The sequence below is a fragment of the Pteronotus mesoamericanus genome, unplaced genomic scaffold (assembly GCF_021234165.1).
Source record: "Pteronotus mesoamericanus isolate MK-2021 breed Mesoamerican mustached bat unplaced genomic scaffold, CSHL_Meso_final scaffold_636, whole genome shotgun sequence".
NCBI classification, from domain to species: Eukaryota; Metazoa; Chordata; class Mammalia; order Chiroptera; family Mormoopidae; genus Pteronotus; species Pteronotus mesoamericanus.
Window position 1 is genome coordinate 2639232 of NW_026555324.1, and position 14944 is coordinate 2654175.

Here is a 14944-nt window from a genome sequence, read left to right on the forward strand (position 1 = left end):
AAAACAAGAAAACAAATGTCAGCAGGCACATGACCTGGTCTGCCTTTGGGGTAGGGAGGGTCATCTTATGACCTTGTTTCATGGGGTGCCGTCCTTCCAGACTGCAGTACCTAATGCTTTGTAATAGGTTGTTGAATAAAGTTTTATTAAGCAGCTGCTTGTACCAGGTACCAGGGAGAGTATGACCGAAACCAAGTCCCTGGCAGTCCGTCTCTCACGACTCCAGCTTTAGCCAGGGACAGTTGAGCACATGGTGCATCAGTGTGAGGATGCCGTGGAAGAGGGTACAAAGGGACGGGGCAGGGGTGCTGTTGGCATTGGCTGGTAACCGTGGGCCTGCCCAGCAGGTGTTGAGAGCCGAGACCTGGAGGAGGCAGGAACAAGTGCTGGGGGGAGAGCAGAACCTTCTTCTAGAAAACTACCGCCAGTGCATTACTGACCCTGCAATTAGGACAAGGCTAGAAGTGCTGTGGTGGATGAGAGCGGCTGGCTCCCCGGGGGCTGGCACTGTGACTGCTGGATGCGGGCCCACTTTATTCCTTTATTCCTGCTGTGCTCCAGGCGCTGGGCTGGGTCCTGCAGAGCCCTGAGGCCTGATTACACATGCTGACCCTCCTCCCAGGGAAGCGCACTTGGCTGGGAGTGCAGGGGATGTTTGTGTGGCTGTTGAAATACTGTGGCAGGGCCCGGGAACCGGAGGGACTGGCTTTGTTATCGGCGCAAGAGGAAGAGAAGGTTTGAAAACGCTGCAGCTGTGCCGGGGATGGGCGCAGCTCTGTGGCGGGGACTGGGGCAGGCAGAATGGACAGTGGCTCGGCCTTGGCTGCTGGGATGAGTTGAGAGGGAGCTCTTCAGGTATCTCAGGCTATGAGCTCAGTCCGAAGGCCTTTGACTTATTGAGAGCATGGGTAGTCAAGTCATCGCCAGCATTCAGACATGTACGGGGTTGCGGAGGCCCAGGCTAACCCCTCTGGTCTCTGTCTCGTTTTTATTTCCCTCATGGGGAAGCTAAGGTACAGAGAATGAGCCTGGCCAATAGTCAGGCTCCCTTGAGGTCTCCCCTAGGTCCAGAGCATCCTCAGGGCTTGGGGAAACGTTGCCACTTTAGAGAGATGGCGTGGGCACACGCTCTTTGCCTCCTGCCGCCCTCACCTGCCTCCGCCATCTTGCCATGGACTGGGGTTGGAGTCAGGCAGGCCATCTCTCCCATTTCCTAGCTGGCTTTCTGTCAGACCTGCTGCGACAAGCTTATGCAGTGTCTGTCTTCCTCGTCAGACCAGGAGGCTGGCTCAGGGCTAGACCTATGTCCTCAAGCAGTGTTTTGGGAAGAAGGAAGGGAGGGGAAGACAGGAGGGGAGCCCTCTAGGCCCTGCCCCGTCCACACATCCTATCTCCAGCCTGGTGGCTTTGGGGGTGCTGGGATGCCTCAGAGAAGCTGAAGCAGGGGCCGTGTTCCAGCAGAGTCATTCAGTCATGCCTGTCATTCCCGGGTATCTGCTGTGTGCCCGCAGGGAGCCCTGGGAGCACAGAGTACAGAACACAGACTCAGATCCTTGCCCTTTGGGGGGGAACCTTCCAGCTGAGAACCAGAGAAAATACACAGAATGTGAAGATAAATGACGTTAGAGTCTTGTGGGAGGAGAAGGCACTGAAGGGGGAAAGAGACTGGGAAGGTCCGTCATCTCAGGTGGGGGCCAGGGCAGGCCCACAGAGAAGGCGACACCTGAATGAGGCCAGGGAGGGGGCCGGGAGGCACCTGCAGACATCGAGCCCTGGGGCCGGAGCGGGCCTGGGGTTGTGAGCAGGGAAGCCAGCAGGACTGGAGCTGGACTGAGCTGAGGTCAGGAACTGGGCGGGGGGCGGGGGGCGGCGGGGGAAAGTTTGTGGGGCCTTGTAGGACGTGGTAAACTTTGACTTTTACTTGAATGAGGTGGGAGCTATGGAGGGTTTGGAAGAGAGGAAGGCTGAGGTTTGGCTTTAAGAGGGTCAGTGCTATGAGGGGAAAGCAGGCCTGGTGGAAGATTTTTTTTTTTTTTTTAAGAATTTACTTATTTTTAGAGAGGTGGGAAGAGAGGGAGAAAGAGAGGGAGAGAAACATTAGTATGAGAGAGAAACATTGACCCATTGTTTTTTGTACGCACCACAGAATGGGGACTGAACCTGCAACCCAAGCATGTGCCCTAACCAGGGATCGAACCAGCAACCTTTCACTTTGCGGGGTGACACCCACATCGTCAGGGCTGATGAAAGCTTTTTAATGTTGGTATGACCCTGGAATCTAGTACATGGTTCCAAAGTGACAAGGAGCCCAGTAAAGAAGGCAGGTGGTGAGGGATGAGCCTGGCTGGCTCCTGCACCTTCCTGCTGCCCAGTGATATGCTGGGGAAGAAGCCAGGGCTTTGCAGCACAGTCTCCTGGACATCCTTTACCCACACAGGCTGGAGACTGCCAGCACACGCTGCGCTCTGTCAGACCACAGCTGGCAGGTCCTGGTCCCATAAACATGATTCTGCCGTGAGCTGGCTCTGACGGAGGAAGAGACCCAAGATGCAGGATGGAGTGCCAGGTGGCATGAGTCAGGGAAGGGCCCCTGGGAGAAGCGACAGGCAGGTAGGCCTGGAAGAGGAGGAGGCGGGACAGGCCTCCTGGGCACTAGGCCTGGCAGGGCTGAGGTGCGCAGGGGAGGGGGCCCGTGTCCTGGGCTCCACGCCTTTTCTCATCCCGCATGCCCCTGCATCTGTCCTGGGAAAACACGGTATTTTTCAGGGCCTTGAGCTGAAAAAGAACTGAGGTTTGCTGTGGGGTTTGGAGAACCATTTCATTTTTGGGTGGCTGCTGCAGGAATAGAAGTGGAGTATAATCTCTTGTCCCTGTGGAGAGCTGGAACGTGACCGTCCTAGGGAACCAGGCCAGCTGATGGGGGTGGGGTGCGTGATCCTGGATCCCGGGTTGCTGGTGCCCTCGTTGCCCCTGCTCCCGAGGGGACAGTGCCCATTCTGAACAAGGTCCTCCGTGACCTGAGCCCATGACGCCCCCGTGACCCTGGCTGCAGAGCTTTAGAGAGGTAAAGAACATAGGACTTGAGAGCCACTGCCTGAAGACAGTGTGTCTGAACTCCAAATTCCAGCTCGACCACTGAGCTTGGGCCAAGTCACTTCACCTCTCTGGGCTTCGGTTTCCTTATCTGCGGTGCTGGCATCACAGAGATGCCTGCCTGCTGACATGGTCACCCATGAGGAGCAACGGAACCACATGCTGGGCCTGGCCAGAGCGAGCAAGGGCTGAGTGTTGGCCATAGTTTGTTAGGTTACTGAGATGGCAAGGTGGACGACTCCGAACTCTCTTCCTTCTGTCCCGTTACACTTGTGGGTAGAGATTCTAGACCTGCTGTCCTTTTCCTGTCTCCGTCTCCATCCCTTTCTTTTAAGCCAGCTGATGGTCAGTCTGTTCTGTGGTTTATGTAGCCAGATCTCCTCCTGGTGGACATAGAGGTGATTTCCAGTTTTTTACTTTCTGAAAGCACACATTTACTTTTTGAAAGCACGGTAGTACACAGTTTTGCATTTCTGCAGGGGTCCACTTCTTTAGACTGTTAGCCACATGACTTATTATTTTTTTTAGCATTACTGCAGGAGCCGTGATTCGGAGCCTCATTCCCAGCGTTTACTCTGACGATTCAAACATAAGGAAAAGTTGAGGAATTAGACAGTAAACGCATGTAAACTCAGCACCTACATCCTACAGTGAACATTTTTTATTCTTGTTTTTTCCTATATCTGTGCTTTGGATTTCTCTTGCTTGATGATGGGACTGAGGCAGGACAGTAAGAAGCTAGGGGCATTTCATGGCAAGTGGACTAGGGAAACTGAGACAGAGAGCTGAACACGGTGGCTGGGCAATTTACAGCCAGGTACAGGTCACCAGGGCGGAAGGCCCCGTGTGCCAGGCAGAGGCCAAAACTGGGAGAAGGACCTCACCCCCAGGGTAACCTCTTCACACCTGGCCTTTCCTTCCTGGAGAGAACATCTAGGCCTTAGCTGTGTTTCAGATCCAGGCCCAGAAAAGCAGCAAAACCAGCTGGGCTATGCCAAAGCTAACTGCAGTGACTAAAGACCCTCTGGCCTGGCACCGTCCAGTCAGTGGAGACCATGACCCTGAAAGGGCGCACCTGGAGAACTGGTGAATATTCTATTGCGACCCTCCCCTGAGACCTCCTCTAAGATTCCTCCCTGCAAGAACAGATAAAAACCTCAAGGCAAAGGACCCAGCGAGCACATTCTCCCTCTGGGGAGCAGCCCTCGCCATTCCCTTCTTCTGGCCCCTTCTGGCGGCTCGTCCCAGCTGATCCCCTGAACCTGTCTTCAGGGCCTTTTCTCTCACTTCCCAGGGAGCTAAAGCAGCCCAGCCCAGGCTCTCTTCTATGCTGAGCCCTTCCTTGTTTCACTGTCCCCAGCTTTAATAAATGTGCCCTCATAATCGCCTGGACTTGCGTTGTGAAATCTTTCCTACATGACGTCAGGAGCCCACACACTGTCGCTGTCCCTCAGCAGACCCATGCAGGGCCGGGCGCCTATCCAGTAACAGGACCAGCACTGCCTTGTTACTCACTTGTTTCCCTCTCTCCTGCTGTCAACATGGCATTCGGGCGCCTCGGGCTCAGAAGGCATGCAGAGACCTCTTTTCGTGCACTCGAGGCCCTGCCCGGCAAGCATTTCTCCTGGAGGGGTTCACGTCTGGGTGGGCGGCCCCTTGAATAGCCAGGAGGGGAGGAGGGACATCGAGACAGGCTTTGGTGAGGCCAACAGTGGTGCCCTATTCCCCGTACTGGGTGGGTGTCTTGGGGAACAAATGGGTTCCAGGGACACGGGCCAGGTGGCAAGTGCTGGTGGCTTGGGATCCCACTAGGACAGCAGCTGGTGTCTCTTTTGACTGTGACCACAGTGAGAGAGGTCCTGCATCACCACCCAGGACTCAGTCTCATGTATGACACCATAGCAGAAGTTTCATCAAACATACATAACCCGCGATTTGGGTCGCAGGTCCATATTTCCTCTTTTATTCTGTTCACCCAAGAAGAATAAATGCAGGTTGCATTCACCTGTTCACTTTCTGTTTGTTTTGACTTGTATGTCACAACGTGTACTTTTGCAAAATGCTTCATGAGAGCATCCGTTCCATGGGGATAGGATCTTTGCCAGTTGCTCCCCGTATTCCTAAAGCAGATGTGACTGATGCTTCACTTTCTCTGCTTGCAACACACCTGTCCCACAAAGCTGTTTGCTCCCCACCCACTACAAAAGTGTTTCTCTTTCTCATTGTGAGCATCTGCCTTTCCTTTGCAGAATATGCCGAGTTTTTGCACTGCAAGTCCAAAAAGTTTACAGACTTTGAAGAAGTACGACAGGAGATCGAAGCAGAGACCGACAGGGTCACGGGGACCAACAAAGGCATCTCCCCAGTGCCCATCAACTTGCGGGTCTACTCGCCGCACGGTAGGCAGCATGAGCACGCACCTATCGCGGGCAGTAAGTCAGGAGAGGAAAGCTGACTCTGTGCCGGTCACGGTCCAGGTTGGCCTTACTGTCGCAAAGAATATGTCCCCTCCCATTTTCTTCACATACACCTGGCCCTCTTGATCTGTAGTTTCCCATTTCTGATAGGAAGATGGTACTGAGAAATTGATCTCAGCTCTAAGAAAGACCGCTGCTAGAAGGCTGTTGGGAGTGGTGGAGACTGGGGCAAATGTAGCTGTATGTTCCTTTTATTTATTCATGTATTTATTTTTATTTTTTTACAACTTCTTTTTAGACTTTATTTATTTATTTTTAGAGGTGGGGGAAGGGAGGGAGAAAGAAAGGGAGAGAAACATCGATGTGCGATCAGTTGGTTGCCTCTCTCACACCCCCAACTGGGGACCTGGCCCGCAACCCAGGCATGAGCCCTGATTGGGAATCAAACTGGCGATTTTTCGGTTCACAGGCCGGTGCTCAATCCACTGAGCCGCACCAACCAGGACTGTTTATTTATTTTAAATTATAAGACGTTTGTAACTACAATTGACATTTAGTATTCTGTTAGTTTCAGCTGTACAGGGCAGTGGTTAGACATTTATACAACTAAGGTGATTCTGCTGAAAGTTTAGTCCCCACCTGACACCATTCATAGGTATGACAGTATCAGTGACTATATTTCCTGTGCTGTGCTTTACATCCCTGCGACTATTTTATAACGGCCAATTTTGTTCCTTATAAAAGGGCAAACACCACTTGGTTCCCAGGTGATGGTGGCCCACGCAGTGACAAGTGAAACCAGCCCGAGGCAGCCAGTTTCTCAGGAGGATCCAGGAAGACCTCTCTGCAGAATGTCCTGATTTTAAAACTCTGCATCATTTAAACAGGGCAGCCTGCCGTCATGTGCAGCCTCTGGCCCAGAGCACAGATTGCTAATTCAGACAGCATTTGGGAAATATTCCAGCAGATGCTAACGCGTTAGTGTGAGATCCTTGTGATCAGGTTTAAAATTTATTTTTGAATAAATTATGCCTGTAGATGGCTCATATTAAAAAATTACAAAGGAATATACAGCAAAAACCCACCCTGGCCCCTCGTACTACAAATGTGTTTTATATTCTTAATGAGTTATAATGCATATGTAAGCATTTGCAAATATTTACATGTATATGTATTTATACAGATATGTACATGTATATATTCAAATTGTAGCATCATATAAAAAACATTTATGCTCCTTTTTTTTGGTGCGTGAATGCATCTCAGAGTGTGTTTCTTTTCAGAGTATCATCTGTTTTTAATGGTTCCTTGGTATTGGCTGAATCTTTGGGTTGAAATTTATTTGGCCATTTAGAGCAATTGTGTGCAAATACAGATGACCTCATTGAAAACTGTTTCACTGAAATAGAGTAGATAGAGGGTGTCTGTAGGACAAGATCCTAGAAGGGGAGTTACTGGATTAGAAGATATGACCCGGTCCCGACCCGTGTGGCTCAGTTGATTGGATTGTCATCCCATACCCAAAAGGTTGTGGCTTCGATTCCCAGGCAGGGCACATACCTGGGTTGCAGGTTAATCCCCAGTCCAGGCACGTATGGAAGGCAACCAGTTGATGTTTCTCTCTCTCTCTCTTCCTCTGTCCCTTCCTTTCTCTCTAAAAGCAATGAAAAAAAAAAAGTCCTTGGGTGAGGATAAAAAAATATTAATTTAATTAAAAAAAGAAAAGAGGTGTGGCCTGGCTAGAGCAGCAGGAGGAACCCGGAGGCCTGACCCCCTGGTGCTCGGGGAAACGTTCCGAGTGGCTGAAGGGGCTGTGTATGCTTCCCGTTCCCTGGCTCGGGTGATCTTACCCTTTGGTTTCTTTCCCAGTGTTGAACCTAACCCTCATTGACCTCCCGGGCATCACCAAGGTACCAGTGGGAGACCAGCCCCCAGACATCGAGTACCAGATCAAGGAAATGATCTTGCAGTTTATCAGCCGGGAGAGTACCCTCATCCTCGCTGTCACCCCTGCCAACATGGACCTGGCCAACTCAGATGCCCTCAAGATGGCCAAGGAGGTCGACCCCCAAGGTAACCACCAAATCCCACAGTAGCAGCTCCCTCTTTCTGGTGCCACCCAGCATTGTGACTTGCCCAGCATCCTCGACTCCAAGTCACTGGTGTTCCCCTTGTTACATGGCCTCCCTAGGAGAAGGCTCATGGAATATAGCATTTCCCATGAGGACTGCCAGTCCCCCTGGAAGCCACTGTGTGGCAGTTGGGCATTCCTCAGACATGATGGTCCCACTGCACCTGCGCTGAAAGCTCGTGTAGGGGAGTAGGAAGAGTCCAGTCTTTCCAGGGCACAGATGCAAATCCAAATCCCACCTCTAGAAGTTACTTACCCTCCCGAGGCTTGGTCCCCTTTCTCTCCAAACAGGAGCAGCAGTCCCCACCTGTAGAATTGCTGAGAGGACTGGAGGTGTCTCTAAATCATCTTGGGGGCCAGGCAGGGGAGGTGAAAGAATGAGTTCATGAGGCAAATTTGGGTGCTCGATAGTAGTGGGAGACTGCGGCATCTCTGGCTCAAGGCATCGCGGGTCAAACTTTTCCAGTGGCCATTTATTCAGTAAAAAAACAAAGCAAGTTGGGGGTGACAGGCTGCTCTATGCCAGGCTCTGTTTTGGCCTTGGGAACCTTGCAGGGGAAAAAATTGACAGGGTCTCTGCCACCAGGGAGCTGATATTCTGATGGGGGTGATAGAATCCAGCAAGGAAATAAGCAAGTGGGATGATTTCTGGTAGATGTAAGCACTGGAAGAAAATAGAACGCTTTGAGAGTAGCTGGGGTGGGAAAGGATAGGAGCCTATGAAGAAGTGAAATTTTAGGCAAGACCAGAATAATAAAAAGAGGCAAAAATCCAGGAAAATGGACAGAAGATACTAAATAGGCTGGGTTTGACATGAACTTGGGTAGCCCAAGACACATCAAGGAGGCTAGTGTGGCTGAAGCAGAGCTGGCCAAAGGGAAGGCAGGGGAGGTGAAGGTGGGCAGGGGCCAGAGCTAGTTGAGCAGGACCTTGTGGACAGCGATGGGAATCTGGGTTTATGCTGAGAGTGTTGGAGGTTTAGTGGACTGTGACACACTGAAATAGAGTTTGCAAAATACCCTCCAACTGCATGATTCATAGTGGCTGGAGTCGGGGACCAGCAATGAGTCGGAGGTGACAGGTTCTGTGGCTTGTGCTCCCCAGTTTCCAGCCCCGAGTCGGGGGTGATTGGCTGCTGATGGCCCTTTCCCACCCTGGACTCCTGGCTCCTCAAAGTCCAAGGCTGTGTGCTGAGCATCTTTGTCCCACGGGGGATAGGCTGTTCTAGCTTCTCCTCAAGGTCATTCGAGGTGTGCTTTCCCAGGAGGGGCTGCCCCTGCCCTCAGTCTCCACAGCATGCTTGTCCCCCAAGTCTGGTCCCACAAAATGGGGTGTGACTGGGATAAACATGTTGCAGAGGCTTGATCAGGTGGTGAGAAAATCTGAATGAATACAATTTAGCACTGTCTGTGAACTTGTTGCTGACATTCTGCCTTAAAAGAAGTATTTTTCTGCCTTTGAAAGTATTCATAATTTTTACTCAAAAAATGTCACCATTGTAAAAATACTGAACCTAAAAAGTGACAGCTTCTCTTCCCCTGCAGAGATACTGGTAGCCACTCTTGGTAGATATCCTGACAGAGTTTGTTCTTCCTTGTAAACTCACATATTTAAAATGGGGTGGTATTTACTTATTTTTCTGTGATGTGTGTGTTTTCTTACTACCGTCGGGTCGTGCATACATAGCCATCCACGGGCACCCCATTGTTGCCTTTTCTTTGTTCTTGAGGTTGTTTCAGGTCTTTAATAAACAGTGGCTCAGTGACATTTGATGTTTTCAAAAAAGTTGACAACCCCAGGGCCCCTCCCCCATCACATCTCTCTACGTTGCTCTGCTGCTTCACTCCGGACCAGGATGAGCTTTGTGTGGCTCCATAGCTGTGGTCCCCTTGCCTTCAGAGGAGGTGATGCCACCTTGCAATCTCACAGCAGAATGGGTGCCTGCAGTAAACCCAGGGAGGGCATGCTGTTACCCTCTAGATGCCTACCTTAGTGCCCACTGGAGATCTCCCTGGGCCTCCCTTTGTCCCCTGAGTGTCATACACATGCGTGCGTGCGCGCGCACACACACACACGGTTGGCACACAGGCAGCCCTTAGGCACTGGCAGGGGAGGTTGATCTGCAGGTTACAGTCTTTGTTAGGAGGTTCCTCTTGACTTTGGGTGACCTGGGAGAGGCAGAATTCAGTAGGTGGCATCCAGAGTAGAATTTTGGCCATTCAGGTGAAAGGTTAACCTAGAAATAGGAGCCTTGGGTTGGTATTGTGTTGGGGCCTTGCACACAGAGAGCACAGCCTGGAACCTCTGCCCTGGGAGTTCAGTGAGGTTTCCTTGGATGCTGCAGCAGCAAGATGAGGTCACTGATCATATAAATGACGGTGACGGTGGCCAGTGTTTATTGATTGAACATTTGCCACATGCCAGATTTATCCCTATGATCGACCCCCTGAGAATGGCAACTGTTGCTGTCTTCATTTGACATGAGGGAAACTGGAGTCCAGCTAGGTGACCTTGTGGCTTGTCCCAGGTCATATGGCAGTGGGGGTGGGGGTCAGCTGGACCCCTGGTGGCCTGGGTCTTCTTCCTAACAGTGCCCTTGACCTCTGGACTCTTTCAGGCCTGCGGACCATTGGCGTCATCACCAAGCTTGACCTGATGGATGAGGGCACCGACGCCAGGGATGTCCTGGAGAACAAGCTGCTCCCCTTGAGAAGAGGTGTGGCTGGGTGCGAAGCTGGGGGCAGTGGGGGCTGCATGGCCAGGAGGGGCAGACCTGGGGGGCCACGGGGCCAGGGAAGGGCAGGAAAGAAAGGTGGGCGGAGCAGGAGAGCTAGTGGGCCCCTGCTTTTTGGAAAGAAAAATTGTTTTTGTTCTTATTACTGAAACCTCAGCAAATGCTCCCAGATACATTTCTCCAACACCTGTTTCCCCACTGCCCAGAAGTCACTGCTTTTCTGTTCCATCGTAAACCCTTCTAGCTTGTTGGGTTTTTTTGTTTGTTTTTTTGTTTTTTTTAAGATTTTAGTTATTTATTTTTCAAGAGAGGGGAAGGGAGGGAGATAAACATCAGTGTGTGGTTGCCTCTCATGCACCCGCCACAGGGAACCCGCCCGCAACCCAGGCAAGTGCCCTGATTGGGAATTGAACCAGTGACCCTTTGGTTTGCAGTCTGGCACTTAGTCCCCTGAGCCACACCAGCCGGGGCCTTTTTATTTTATTTTATTTTATTTTTGAGTAACTGTATATTATCTTTTTATTTTGTTTGAATACATTAATTTTTCAGTTACATGCTCAACACCCACTTATTTGGGGAACATTAGAAAACAAATACAGTTGAACTCTGCAGGTCCAGTATATATATAGCGATTTTTACACTGACCCTCACAGTTTAAACCCATGTTATTCAAGGGTCAGTTCCCATTGGGAATCCACATATGTGGAGGGCTGGCTGTAGTTATTTGTGGATTTCAGCTGCACTGGAGGGGGTGGGCACCCCTAACCCCCTTGCATTATTCAAGGGTCAACTGTATATAAAAAGAAGAAACTAAAATCATTCACAGCCTAATTCCTCCAGATAGCCACTAGTTCACACTTTGTGGCTCTACTTCCACAAAGTTCCTAAGAATTTGTAACTTTTATTAACTTTCATACTTTCCGTTATGAACATCTTTATCACATTCTTGAAAGCAGAATGGTCCCGGCCTTGGTGGTTACCAACACACAGCTGCTAATCTTGAATCTCCCACGTGTCCTCTCCTCCTGTTGTCATGTTCTTCCTGGGGAAGTATAAAGCAAATCCCAGGCATCCTCTCATTTTACACAGAAGCACCTACGTCTCTGTGCGAACAGCTCCCTCTCCTAGCCCCTTTGTTTTTTCTCTCTGACATTCTTTTGTGAAAGAAACCAGATCACGGCCCACACTCGGGATATGGCCAACGGCAGTTCCCTGTAAACTGGTAATTAGATCTAGACAGAGGCCTGATTAAACCCAGTTTTAGGTTTAGATCTTCTTATAGGAGTAACCTAAGTATTTTTATTTCCAGAAAGTGATTAACAAACATTAAATATCTGTTATATACTAGGCACTGTTCTAAGCTCTTGATGTGTAAGAGCCCACTTAATTCTGATAACAGCCGACCCGGTGGTTCTGTTCTCATCCCCATTTTATGGTTGACGACCCTGAGGTACAAAGAAGCTAAACCCCTTGCCCCAGCTCACACAACTAACAAGTGGCGGAGCTGGTTTTGAATGCCAGCCTCCCAGCACCATGCTGCTTTGTGACCTCATTTTCCATTTCATGTAGCAAAATAGCAGGACATTTCCCCATAACAGGCGAATATTCTTCAAGATGACTTGACAGGGTTGCATGGAGTCACTTATGTGGGGGTGTTTGGGCCAGTTGTTAATCACTCCCCGTGTATTGTACACTTAGATTGGTTCTGTTTTTTTCCCCTGTGGCACAGTTTGACTCTCCATCTAGGTTTTTCGGTTTTTTTAGACCATTTCTTCCTTAATTACTTTGCTGCCTTTCCCATTTCTTCCCTGTGAGACCAGCTCTCAGCAGCGGGCACCTTCTGGCTCTTGCGTCTTGCTGGCACCATGTAGGCCTTGTCTTTTGCTCTCAGGGTTTCCTTCCTGGATATCTGGGATAGCCACGGGGAAACATTCAGGCCTCGATTTCCCCCTCCCCCCAGCCCTGCGGAGACACTGATGAGAGACGGCCCCAGATAGATCGGGATAGAGAGCGGTCAGGAGCAAAACTCACAAAGCTTTTTGGCTCTGAGGATCAGAGGCTGACGAGCAAATCCGTGCCACAGGTTTACAAAGGAAGGGTCAGTGCCGAAGAGGAAAGCTGACCCCACCTGTCCCCACCCCCTCCACTGGCAGTTCAACCCTGCGCTCCCTTGCGCACGTCAGACCATCATCTTAGACTCCGAGGGACACTAGCCATGCTCAACATTGCCACTGAGCGGCTGGACGTATTGGCCTCCTCACCTTCCTTCTTCCCGACTCACTGCTGCCAGTGTCTCCCCTCTTCTGCCTTCCTGTCGGTTTCCAAGAAAGTGCCTCTTCCTGTCTCCACTCACACGCTTCCTTCCGACTTCAGACCTCGGTCTCCCTCTCAGTTTTCTCCTCTTGCCCCACAGCTTTCAGAATCCCTCCAATTAGATCTTTTTTCTTATGAAAGAAAAACCGCAGCACCTTTAGAGGAACCAAAACCCAAGCCAGACTACTCTCTGCCCCCACTGCTTCCTTCTGCTTATGATGACAGGGATGATAGAGACTTTGGGCTCCCCATGGATCTGGGTTCAGATCTGAGTGCTCCTACTGATCCATTCTGAGCATTTGCAAGTGACCCCACCTTGGCTTGCCTTGTTTCCCTCATCCATAAAATGGGTATAATGACAGACAGGGAGACGGTGAAAACTGGGTCTTCATGGGACTTGGCCGGTGCCGCTCCCCTCACCCCACGAGAAGCGCTGAGCCAGACCACCACTGCCGAGAGAATGGGGACAAATACATGTGTTTATCACTGCAGGTCTTTTGCCACCTATCTCCGGTCTACTTCTCCAGCTTTAATTATATTAATAACAACAAATAACTGCCTGTTTATTAAGTGCCTAGCATTTTTCAACCTCTAGGTTAATAGGTTCTTTATTTCCCACAACACCCATTTTTACACCCATATTGCTTGGTGCCTTGTGTCCACACTCAGAGACTCCCAACTGTTAAGGCTTCTTTTTTTTTCCCCATTTCTTTATATTTTTCTCTATCTAGTCTTAATTTCCAAATATTGCAAATCTTTTCTTCACACTAGCATTTTTATTCTGAAAAATAAATTCTCACGCTTGGAAAAAAAATTCCAAAATGGCACCAAAGGCTCTTAGTTGAGGGGACTGTCTCTCTGCCCCTGCCCCCAAGCCCTGTTTCTCATGGATCCATGGTTACCTGTTTCTTAGGTTTTATTCAGAAAATTTTTATATAAATACATTCATTTTTAAAACTAGCCCATGTTTTCTTCAAGTACTTCTGTAGTTTTATATTTTATGTGTAAATCAAGGATCCCTCAAGAACTAATTTTGGTAAGTACCCAACTTTGCCAACAGCAACCATTGAATAGAAAGCAGTCCCCGCTATTCCTCCCACTGCGTTTGAAGTATTAGCTGTTTGTTCCCCCTGCCACTGGGTATGGTTTTGGACTTTCTATTCATTCCATTCATTTCATATGCCCCCAAATACCCAACTTTTTCCAATATAACAGCTTTGGAATAAGTTTTAATGTCTCTCAGGATTAGCTGTCCCCGAGTTGCCCTTCTTTTTGTTTTTGTTTTTCTTACCTTTCTTCCAAGCTCAGTTTGTGGATTTGACCCTCTTTAAAGCTTGTCTCTATCCACGCCCCTCACACAGGCTGGGTGTAACCTCTTTCCAGACACGTGTGTGGGCTTTCCGGGGCGGCACTGTGCGTTTGCCTTCTCGCGTCGTTTCTAAGTAAGCGCACAACTCGTAACCCAGTCTGTCAGTGACTCGTAGGCCAGAGTCCACGTGTTCACTGGCACCTTGCTTAGCTCTGTGCCCGGGCTGCAGTGAGCACCTGGGCACCTTGGCTCGCCTGCCGGTGGCCCTGCCCTGACCCTCTCTCCCCGCAGGCTACATTGGTGTGGTGAACCGCAGCCAGAAGGACATCGAGGGCAGGAAAGACATCCGCGCAGCATTGGCGGCCGAGAGGAAGTTCTTTCTCTCCCACCCAGCCTACCGGCACATGGCTGATCGCATGGGCACCCCACACCTGCAGAAGACTCTGAATCAGGTACGGCAGTGGTTTTGTGCAGTGGCACATGCTGTGCGCTGCACAAATCTGCCATCCACAGTGACACTGGCCTTGGACCAGAGCAACTCTTGTTTTAGGAGAATGGGTTCAGTCCACCTTTGATTCATGGCTTGGTGAAAGTGTATGTTCAGTAAGTTGGTACCTGTAATATTACCATTGTTATCATTATGATTTCTATTATTTCAGTTATTTAGTCACATACCCAGAAGTTTGCATATAGCTCCTTAGGTTGGTGACCTGGCTTAGGAAAACCTGGCCTGAACCAAAGCAGGGCAGCTGAGTGTGAAGACATCAGACCCTGATCCCCTTGGGTCCAAAAAAGGCCCAGGCCTGCTTCTGCGCAGGTGGCCCTGGGCCAGGGGCCCGGCCTCTCTGAGCCTCCCTCCGTCGGGAATCATCACCATCCCTGCCCCCTGCAGCTGGCATCTCATCTACTGAGCGCTCAGTGCATACGCTGTGTAAAATGCAGCATGT

General features: G+C 50.2%; 1 protein-coding gene across 12 annotated transcripts in view; it reads left to right on the forward strand.

The window, feature by feature from the left end:
* The window catches only part of DNM2 (dynamin 2), an 85736-nt gene that overhangs the window by 33237 nt on the left and 37555 nt on the right, over positions 1-14944 (forward strand). For all 12 annotated transcript variants that reach the window (XM_054562101.1, XM_054562106.1, XM_054562096.1 and 9 more), the window contains exons 3-6: positions 5343-5492; positions 7380-7583; positions 10259-10357; positions 14289-14449. In XM_054562101.1, the coding sequence (XP_054418076.1) occupies positions 5343-5492; positions 7380-7583; positions 10259-10357; positions 14289-14449 (614 nt within the window). The remainder of the gene's footprint in view (positions 1-5342; positions 5493-7379; positions 7584-10258; positions 10358-14288; positions 14450-14944) is intronic.